Source organism: Megalopta genalis, chromosome 6, assembly GCF_051020955.1.
Source record: "Megalopta genalis isolate 19385.01 chromosome 6, iyMegGena1_principal, whole genome shotgun sequence".
Classification (NCBI taxonomy): Eukaryota; Metazoa; Arthropoda; class Insecta; order Hymenoptera; family Halictidae; genus Megalopta; species Megalopta genalis.
Genome location: NC_135018.1, coordinates 21,023,623 through 21,034,795, shown reverse-complemented (window position 1 = coordinate 21,034,795; position 11,173 = coordinate 21,023,623). Strand labels below are relative to the sequence as shown.

At 31.9% G+C, this 11,173-nt stretch overlaps 1 protein-coding gene across 3 annotated transcripts; it reads right to left on the bottom strand.

The window, feature by feature from the left end:
- Positions 1 to 192: 192 nt before the first annotated feature.
- On the bottom strand, positions 193 to 11,084 carry LOC143259695 (uncharacterized). Of its 3 annotated transcripts, none has more exons than XM_076522998.1 (5): positions 10,635 to 11,056; positions 7,480 to 7,639; positions 7,276 to 7,400; positions 4,122 to 4,211; positions 193 to 3,761 (listed from the first exon to the last, which is right to left on the bottom strand). In XM_076522998.1, the coding sequence occupies exons 1-5, from the start codon at positions 10,690 to 10,692 to the stop codon at positions 3,673 to 3,675; spliced, it is 522 nt and encodes a 173-aa protein (XP_076379113.1). In that variant the 5' UTR covers positions 10,693 to 11,056; the 3' UTR covers positions 193 to 3,672. The 3 variants fall into 3 exon arrangements, with proteins under 3 accessions (XP_076379113.1, XP_076379114.1, XP_076379116.1); XM_076522999.1 differs by having other exon boundaries at positions 193 to 3,758; positions 10,635 to 11,029; XM_076523001.1 differs by lacking the exon at positions 4,122 to 4,211 and having other exon boundaries at positions 193 to 3,758; positions 10,635 to 11,084.
- Between the last annotated feature and the right edge of the window lie 89 nt (positions 11,085 to 11,173).

The window sequence follows — 11,173 nt, the reverse complement described above, 5'->3', positions numbered from 1 at the left end:
AAAATAATAATCATAATAATACATTTTATTAATTTTGAGAACTTTGCAATTCCTAATTTATTTGTTTAAAAAATTCTTTACCAACCTTACATTATGCAAAATTTTGTGCATATTTACATGCTTATACTTACATTCTTTATAATACCTTATGGACTACAACCCATGCTATCAGATTGAAAATAATGTACACTGTTATTCTTAACATAATACTTTTATTGTTCTCTTATCGTACAGTAGACGGTACAACAGTACCCTTGCTTGAGTATCACGTTCAACTGTCGCAATAGAATTCTTTGATTATAATTTGATCTTCAAGTATAAACAACACATTTTGTTCAATAGGAGTGAAACATATATGTTACTTCACTGGCAAAAAATAAATGAATATGTATTTATTTATATAAAAGTGAAAAGTATAACAATAATCGATAAACTTTAGTCTCTGATTAATAGGAAGACGGATAAACTACTACAGTGTACATGGTGAGACTTTTAAAACAGATTATCTGAATAAGTTGAATGCGTTTAGAAATAGAAAAAATTGTATTAGCTCAATTTTGCTTGGTTTAAATGTGTTCGCTATCGGCGTTTAATTGATTTTTGATAGACAGAACAGCAGATAAAATGTGAAAACCAGTTTCAGTTCTTAAAATAAGTGATATTCATTTTCATTTACTTTGAATGAATGATATGATTGTAAATGTTCAAACTGATGACCTTAAGTATAATTAAATAAGATTAGCTAATGCATCTTTTTCTATTGCAAAAACAGCTAATTAGTTAAGTTTGTTTTAAATGGCTCATCCTGTGTACAGTGAGTCTGGTTAATATTCGGACACCTTTTAAAACGCAATAACATTTTTAGAACTGTACTAAACGACTTGAACTTTTTTTTAATTGATGCAGGAACCAGTCTACCAGATCATAATTAGAATGCTTTTTTTAAATTTTGCAATTGCTTACGGTGACAAAAGAAAATAAAAAATTCTCATTTTTTAAACTTTTTTTTATCTGAGTCTATAATGAAAATTTAAAAAATGCGTTTTATACATCTCGGTAAGTGATATCCATAATGAAAATTACATCGAAATCGGTTAACGCAAAGTCAAATTACAAGCGTTAAAAGATTTAAAAAACTGCGGATTTTTCATACTTATTGGTCGAAAATGTCAAAAATCGGGACAAAACTGCGATTTTTACGATCTTTAATCGTTTACATTTCATACCAAGGTCAACCAATTTCGATGTGAAATTTTCAACATAAATACATATTTTTACTTTCTTTTGTTATTCTAAGCTATAACAAAATTTTAAAAAAGCATTCTAGTTATGGTGTAGTAGACTGATTCCTTTATCATCTAAACAAAATTCAAATCGTTTAGTCCAGTTCTGAAAAAGTTATTGCGTTTTGAAAGGTGTCCGAATATTAATATATGTGTATATGTTTGAACATCATTTACAAAAGATTCCAGATTTCTCTCAGACAGTATGCAGTAAATTCCCCCTAATTGACGCTCAGCTTGTACACAAAAGTGGACAATTGGGAAGAGGAGATACGATTATTCGAGCGTTGCGGCTCGTTTTTACAGTTGTTGATAATCGGCAACTATAAAAACGAATCGCAACACTCGACTAATCGTATTTTCTCTTCCCAAATTGTCCATTTTTGTGTACAAGCTAAGCACCAATTAGGGAGAATTTACTGTACATAGAAATATGGCACCATTCTTTTGCATACGTTTTTTAAAATTTGTAATTGTGATAATTCACTGAATGAGTAAAACTAGAATCGTATAATTGCTCGAAAAATTTTATAGTGACAAAAAGTATATTGAAACATCAGCTTTCCCGTGTGTATCCCGTTAGATCTATAAAATCATATAAATGAGCAGTCCTGTTAAAAAGATATGGTTCCTTATGATATGACGAACACGTATTTGCGAAATCAAACACACTTTCTAACACCTTCAGAACGACTCCAATTAAGCCTCGAGATCAGAAAAGTTGTAAATAAAATATGAAGGATAGGTATGCATTATTAGGCGTCCACTACTGCTCGGTTCTACGTATTGGTACTCGGGCTTGAGAACTCAGATTACCCACTCAATTTAGATCAAAGTATAGCGGACTCCCGTACAACACGGGGGATACGTTCTGCGTAATAGGAAATCGCGTTATACGGAGACATATACTACCATGTATTACCAGACAAATTTATATAACTACAAGTACGCCCAGCCTTGTGCTTGTCTTCGGTGATGCCTGGATTAAAATTTTTCATTCGGGTTTGTAACCATATATTATTGCTTATAGAGATAATACAAACACGTAAAACTTTTTATTCACGTTGTACATTTGAAATGATTTTAGAAAAAATTAATTGTAATTCGAATGCAACGTGTTCGCAAATTTGGAAAGAATTTTCAATACTAAATTGCGTAGGAATAATAGACATACAGTGACTCGCATTAACACCTGTTGGAAAAAGTTATGGCCAGATGTCGTAATTACAGCAAATTCTCCAACTCTGTCAGAAACAGATGTAAATTGCGTAATAACTGTTGGACAAAATATTGGTCGAGAGGGGTTTGTTGATATGACTGGGACAGATATCACCGAATTAATTAATTACGATAAAGATGTTGATGAAATCGAATTAATTGAATTAGAAGATTGTTCTCATTCTAGTAATGAGAAGAAAAACTTAGTCCGATATAAATAAAGGGTTACAAATAACTGAATAATTTATAACATTTTATGAAAAGTGATCCGTCAATAGAGCGGTTTACGGAATTTAAAAGAAAATTGAGTGATTGTCTATCTTCATATTTTCAATCTAAAACTGATCTGGAAAAAGAACTGTTTTTATTATGAACTGAATATTCAAACGATGAATCTGTACAACCAATATTAACAAGGCGACGTTGGAACTTATTGTTGATACTTCCGATAGAGAATAAATGTTAAATAGTGAAGTGAATATTATTTTTATTAAAAATTGAATAAAATTATTTTTCTCTTATATCTTTAAATGTGTATGTATTACTATTTTTTATAAACCGCTACTCTGTTAAACATCAGAAACTATGCGAAGATATTAAATTTATCTTATGTGTTATACGGGACTGTTTATCGCGCTGTATGACTATGTACCAGTCGCATTTTTTTCGTCGCGTTATACGAATTCGCGTTATACAGGAGTCCACTGTACACAAATTCTCAGTTTACAAAGGAACACATTCAAGCTAAGCCAGGTGAACGCGTTCCGTAGCAGAATATTTGAGATCTATTTTTTTAAGGGCTGAAAACAACCATCAGAAATGGAAATTGCAATTAATAGATTGTAAATAATATATTAATTATTTTTAAATTTCGTTTACTCAATTTTGTCATGGTAGACATAACGATAGATTAGTTATAACGATAGATGGTTAACTTAATGAATTTTATAATGTATACCGATAAATTAATGTCACGTGTCGTTTAATTCAACTTTTGTTGCTCGGGGCTCAATCATGGATCATCTACCACAAAAGTGTTAATTATCGTTTTAGTTGATAAGGATTTTTGGGCGTAATGATTGATCTAACGATCGAATATTAACTGGCGGTCACCATCTCAGAAAAATACATTTCCAATGGAATATTCTTTCGAAGCTGGCATTGCTCGATGTTATTGTTGTCCCGGTATATTGGTAGAGCCGGTATAACTGGTGTTATACGGTGGCGGTTTTGCGTACATATCGTTCGATGCTGGCGCTGCTGAAAGAGGTAAATTCAGTTATTGTTATCCTAAATAACCAACAAACGCTACCATTATGGATGATTAAAGAGAGATAATCTTTGAGAGAACATTTTAACATTTTTTTCCATCAACTCGGAGATCGAAGATAAAGTTATAGGCTCTTATTTGGCGCAGAAGACTATGAAAGAAACACCTAGAACACCTATCGAAATGTAACTGAAATTTCTAGATGTAGGTATGACGCAATAATATTTATAGCAGCCTAACTGATGATCCGAGTGGTTGGACAAAATGTACAATGTTCAGTATTGGTATTTCAAGGATTTTTCTTTTTTTTTTCATTATGTTTATCGTGGCACAACATTTATAATAATCACCTGACACCGTCGAATTTATAACGTAGCCTGACTGCGGTAGAACATTCGCGGGAGTGTGAATTACTTGTACGACACGAGGTACTTGTACGTCTGAAACAAATATTCCCAAGTAATCAGACTTTAAACAGTTGCATCGCATACTAGCGAATTTACTAGAAATCCTGGACAAAATTGATATACATGTTTAAATTTTGCGATGTTAAGAAGCCCATTCTTATCTTGTAAACTTCTTTTTCTGGAGTAAAAGAAATTGGTGAAACCACTATTTTTACAGAAGCAAACATAACATTTAAATATATAAAGTCCAATATTTATTTTACAGGAATAAAAAGATTAATAAGTTTTTTTGGAAAATAAATCTCAATATTGCCGTGAAATCTAGAAAATATATTTTACGAAGTTAACTTTAAGCTGTCCCGTATCTTTAAAACAATTGTAATCTCAGTCTTAAAATTTGTTTATTATAAACTAACTAGAATAAGTAGATTTAAAGAAATCAACCTTTCTGTCTTGATTTTTTACCAGGTATTCGATGTTTTTCGCCAATATGCGTCTCTCGAGATTCGTAACGTATCACTTTTGTGCAAAAGCAACAAGTCTCAACGTAAACTGTAAATATTCTCTATTACAGAGAATAACGCATGTGACCCGATAATACAATAATATCGGTCAATTTCATGAACATTTTGTAAGAGGTAGCTTCAAAACATCTTGGTTCGTACCATTAAGAGAAACGCATCGTTTATAGGGGATGTTTCAGGAAGTAGGTCAATATTTTTTATCACGGGCTAACGTACCGTTTTATTTCTATATAAACGGCACACACTGGTGCGCTAATAATAACGTAACTGTAAGACAGAATACTATTTTTAACGTACTAATGGGAAGGAAAGTGCTCGCTCATAATGAAACACCAAAATGTTATTTATTATGCAAACGATACAATAGAAAGCGCTTATTTATACCTTAAAAATTGTTCCACGCGAATCTTATATGTATATATATATATATATATATATATATATATATATATATATATATTTATATAATGTACGTGAGAGTATATAGAACAATTCGTTGCCAAGATTATAACAAAAATATAATTGTTCGCTTTTACATAAATAGTTCTCGTCTATATAAAACTCTTCTCATGGAATGTTTATCGTCCCTTATTTATATATATATTATAAAGCATATTCTTTTGAGCATCAACAGATTCGTTGTTTCCCTGTTATTTGTTAACAACATTTAAATAACATTCTTAGTAGTGTGCTTTGTGTCAGTGTATGTTGGAAGACTGCAGAATCCTCCAATGATGGCGTGAATCAGATTCGTGGGGGTGTAAACATATCATACAAGACAGACATTTACTTCTAATACTTTGGAACCCTATACAACTTTTTACGAGATCGATACGAAAATACAAAACTAAGTTCGTTTCATAGAATGCACACATATCTATACTAATACTAAATTGAGAGTCGCACTGCTAGTACACTAAAACTATACCTGCGATTAAATTTAGAAATACATATAAATATATAAAATTATAGAAGGGACTATTGTTACACTGCTGCAAGCAATATAATTTGAACAGTTAGTTGCTTCGAAAACGCGCGCTTGCAATGACAGACATTTGCGAACAGAAAAATGGCAATCTATAAGATATCTTCTTATCCTTACTTTTTACTGCTACTTTTTATTTTAGACACTTAATTCCGTTCAGAATTACAATTTCGAAGTAATGGAAAATATAATTAATGGATTCTATGGAATTCTATCTTTATGAAGATAGATACAACTTATAATCACTAAACACAATATAAACAATTTGCGACGAAGTAAATTCTTCAGGAAATAAGAATATTTAAATAAATACGACTTATAATTATCTCACAAAATAGAAAAACTGCTTCATAGCCGAGTAAAATATTAATAAAAACAATTTTGTATATATGTTTCTGTCATGGATTTTATGAATATAAGATTTGAGCTCCCAGCAAATATTTGTCTTTTGCATGATACGCCATTAACCACGCTCACGTCATAATTCCGGGAAACTTTTAATTGACGATAACATGATAATGACGCCGTTATCGCATTTCCGTCGCATTTGATTTCTGACAGATAGTCATGACAAAAATTGCCCACGAAGTTTTTTTATTTTCCAACTGGCGAACGTGTTGTATACTAATAACAAAACTTATAGCAGTGAAAGTGGAAGCTACATATCTTTGTGCATGTATACATAGAAACGCGAGGTATCAATTAGTATTTTAAAAAAGTTCGTGCTCCCCAAGATACAGTCACGAGGAATATCGTATATAAAATAATGTCGGAGAGTGGAAGAGGCGATGAAATGGAATCAGGCCTTAGATGCTCCTACAAACAATTATATGATCAAATAACTTTCAAAAAAAAAAAAAGAAATATACATTCTATGTAGTACAGTAAATTCCCCTTATTGACGCTCAGATTGTACAAAAAAATAGACAGTTTGAGAAGAAGAGATACGATTATTCGTGCCATGCATTTCGTTTTTATAGTTACCGATTGTCAACAACTATAAAAACGCATCGCAACACTCGAAAAATCGTATTTTCTCTTCTCAAATTGTCCATTTTTGTGCGCAATCTCAGCGTCAATTAGAGAGAATTTACTGCATTCAGAATTTAGATATGTAGTGTTCATAATGTGTCATGGGAAATAATATATTATTTTAGGAAATAATATTTTGTATCGTGTCAAACTACAACAACGATTGCACTGCTTAATATATATTTGGAACCGTCACGTTTAGTGAGCTTTTCTAACGGATTTTCGTGAATTTAATTTAAAAATTATTATTATAATTAATATAAAAACATAATTTAAAAATTATTATTATAAAATTGTATACGCGTTACTGTTTAACCACAAGGCATCCACAAAGTTAAAAATTCGCATACTTTTTTCAAAAATGATTTTCTCGAAGATGATATTTCAAAGTTAAGAGGAAATGGAGATTCGCGCTAAGCTCATGAAAATCTATCAAGAAAGCGTATCCAACGTTGCGACTCCAAAATATTGTCGTCCAGTGTTATTGAAAAGTTTGTCGATGTTGATGCGGAAATGATACTGTCGAGATAAGATTATCGAATAGAATGATACTCACGTTCATAAACTGTTCCCTGATTACGTCTACGGTACCGTCGACAAAAGATACAGCACACGCATGATAAGCAGAAGATTACCAGCCCTGCCACTATCACACCCACGACGATCACGGTGGCAGCGGTCCTGCAAGAAAGCAACAGGAATTTTAATTCCTGCAATAAATTCACTTTTCCGTCGAAAAACGATTAGCTTTTTTTCTTACCACGTGGACATATACGCGAACTCGTAGGCATCGCAACAATAAACCTTGTTGTTTTCGATGTTGTAGCAACAGTAAGCTTTATCCGATGAATCAAATATACCTGGACACGATTCGATGAAAGATTGTAAGATGTTTCGTTCTCCGAACGAGCATTGCATTCCTGGAAAAAAATACACGCAAATTGGAATCTTATTATTATAATTTTTGTCAGTTTTTCTTTAATAGACATAAAGTATCGCTTTCTGGTTTAATATGTGCTCAAATTAATGCCAATAATTTGGCGATTACAACTACGAGTTTAACACATTCCGCTGGAAGTGATAAATAAGTATATGTATATTGTTTTTAGATGCTCATTATCTCCCATATAAATAAATTAAATTATAAAAAAGAATAAAACTTTATTAGCATTTATCGTACTCAATACAATTGTAAACATATACACGAATGACTCTTCTGTACCAAACCATTGTTACTATGTAATATTGTGATTAAACAATCGTTTAGCTTTTTCTTTGTAACTATAGTTGTAATGAACCGCTTTTACAAAATTAAATTGTCACACAACTTAATCACAACTTGATATCAACGATCGTTGATGTCGTCTCTGGTTTTCCATATCTAGTTTCCCCATTTTTTAACGAGCTAACCAAATGTTAGTTATAATAATTATTCGCATACTGGACATGGGTAATATTTTTAGGATTGGTAAATAAAGTATAGCGATAACTGTTAGCATCTCAACAAAGATATGATTAGTACGAATTAGTAAATTTTTACTAATTAGTACATTTTAGTGTATGCTTCATAGACAGATATTTTGTAAAAGATCGAGAACGGAATAAAAATTCGTTAAATATATATTAAACATGCACATAATATAACTTAATCTAATCAATTGAATAGCAGTTCCTGGATATATTTCAATGTTTTACGTAAATCCAGATGAATTAAACGTTTAAAATTTACAACTCCAACTAGTTCTTGATCTCTCAACACAGCGCCTATTTATTATTGATAATACGAAACTTATGAAAGATGCGATAATTCAAGTCTTGCGGCTCGTTTTTATAGTTACCGATTGTCAATAACTATAAAGAGGAGCCGCAAGGTTGGAATAATCGTACCTCCTCTTCCCAAATTGTCCATTTTTGTCTCCAAGCGCCAATTAAGAAGAATTTATTGTATTAACATTTGGACGGCAGAGATTTTTTAGCATTTATGCCAGCCACTTCAAATATTTTGAATACTTTTATTAGTTTCAATATTAATAATTAATAATTATGTATGAGTGCCACAGAATTAAAATTTAGATGGAATGTTTGTAACTCTGAGTCCAAATGGACCCGATGGCCGCCATCCGACGATTAATAGTTTTATGGATTCGTCGTGAGGAATGCATATCTTCGGTGAATATGATCACGCATATCAGTTCCCCGAATACCGCATTGCAACCTTACTCTCTGATATATCATGCTGGTGTAAGATAAGTCAGCGCTTTTTCGTAAATAGTTCAGCCGACCCAACCTCAGAATGAGATGCATTAACAAATCATCGGTTCTTTTCTTCATACTCAAGGGAATTCAATCGGCTACCGTTCGGTAAATGCAAACGATCGACTTTACAGTTTTGTAGCTCCACGATGCAGTCTTTCTATTTGTAGCAGCACGAATATTCGCCATACTATTCACCACTGAATAAAGAATAGCCCTATCACATTGTCTTAGGCATAAATCTGAATTCCAGATATGAACAATTGTAGTTTCCATTATTTCTAAAGATAGGAAAACATTCGCAAAAAACATTCCAGAAGAGATTACGAGTTTTCGATATGTTTTTTCCATTAATTTGCATTAATTTTTATGCCAATATTCAAAAATCCCAGATGTACATTTGTATTCATAAATAAATATAAATTCATAAATAGCAAAATTTCTGTAGATTTCTACTTTCTTAAATAATTGTAATTTCATTTATATTCGATGTACTAAATATATGGACTAAAACTACGAAGTCTAACGACGTAGAAAATTTTGCGCATCGGCAGAAGAGTTAACAGTACTGAGTATCAAATTAAAGAAAGGTGTAATTAAAATACCCATAAACCAAACATTGCTTAAAATATGATTTATGATTTTAATGTATCAAATTATTATACTTAAAGTCGAACAGCTTTAAGATAAATTGGAAGTATAATTATTCAAACATTCAGGAGTATGTATCTATACGAACTATGCGAGCTCATTCATGGCAACTCAAGCATTGACTCGAGTCTTATCATTGCTCCCTAAACAAATGCTGTTCCTTTAGCGGCAATGTCCGCCGGAATGACTCAGTTCTCAATAACTACTTTTAAGATCCGTGCTTGTTGGCTGTGTTATTTTTATTGCTTATGTCGCATTGGTTTCATTGAACTTTTTTAATTTGTTCATTCTTTTTTAAGATAAAAGCTTCTTTCACATTTCAAATTGTTTAACGAAATAATGTATAAAACATAAGTGATACGTATCTTACAAATTCTAGCTTGATTGCAGCGCATGTTGCAATTATTATTTTTAAAGTAATTTACTTTGTTAGATGTAACTAGCTTAATAGTGCATATTTATTATGAATAACTTGAAAAACACTTGTCTATACATCTCGCATTCTTGAGATTGTCCTATACATACTAATTTCTTTTTATTGTTAAATCTAATAAAAACAATTATTATCTCGAATTGATGACAAAAATGAAGGGATTGTATAAAACTTTTGTTACCCTAAGTTAAAATTGACCCGAGCATCACTGTTCAAAGCTTATGTGCATCCAGCATTATTCCAAAAATTTGCGAAAATAACTATAGTACATAGTTTCTATCATCAGTCTGTAATACTAGTTATTAATAATAGTTCACCATATTTGTTCGCAACAAAATTTTGTTTTATGCAAGCAGATCCTTCCTTGTAACCGTTTTGTCATATCAACTTCTGCGAATATGTATAGGATAGGAACAAAGAAAGAGACTCTGGGAATGTGAACCGCTCCGATGTATCAATCAAAGTTCATATACTACTGTGTGTATTTATTACCATATTAATGAATCACGATTAATGGAACAAAAAGTCACTATTCGTATATAGTTCTGATTAATAATCATGATAAATGCTGCACTCACCGTAAGATAATCCCGCGTTGATGAAGATAAACAGTATCAAGGTGGTGGCTTGCAACATGTTGAAGGATTTCAATGTGAAGAACTCAGTCCGATTTTCAAAAAAATTTGCTACGAAACTCGACTATATAAGAAATATGTATTGTGCTTTATTTAACGGCTAGGCAAACGGCAAATAGCGCGACGTTCAAAGGTTTCCACTTTGCATGAGCAAGAACACTGTAAACTGCAAGTTCCACACTGTGTACATCAAATACAAGTATGACTCAAAAGATGTCAGATCTGTCATCCTAGACCGTTGCGACACCTCGTGGACCAACTTCAAAACTACAGTTCTATTGCCGCTTTGTACTGCATTCGAATGTGGATCAATATCAAATTATGTACTTTGTATATAAATATTTGGACAATCGTAAGAAATTATTAATTAACATTTGCAATAAAACAAGGGTTTTACTTCCTCTCATTCGAATGTTGAATTGTTTACAACTACGACATATGTGATGTGTCGCAATTGTCATTTTGACCGGAAGACACAGCAA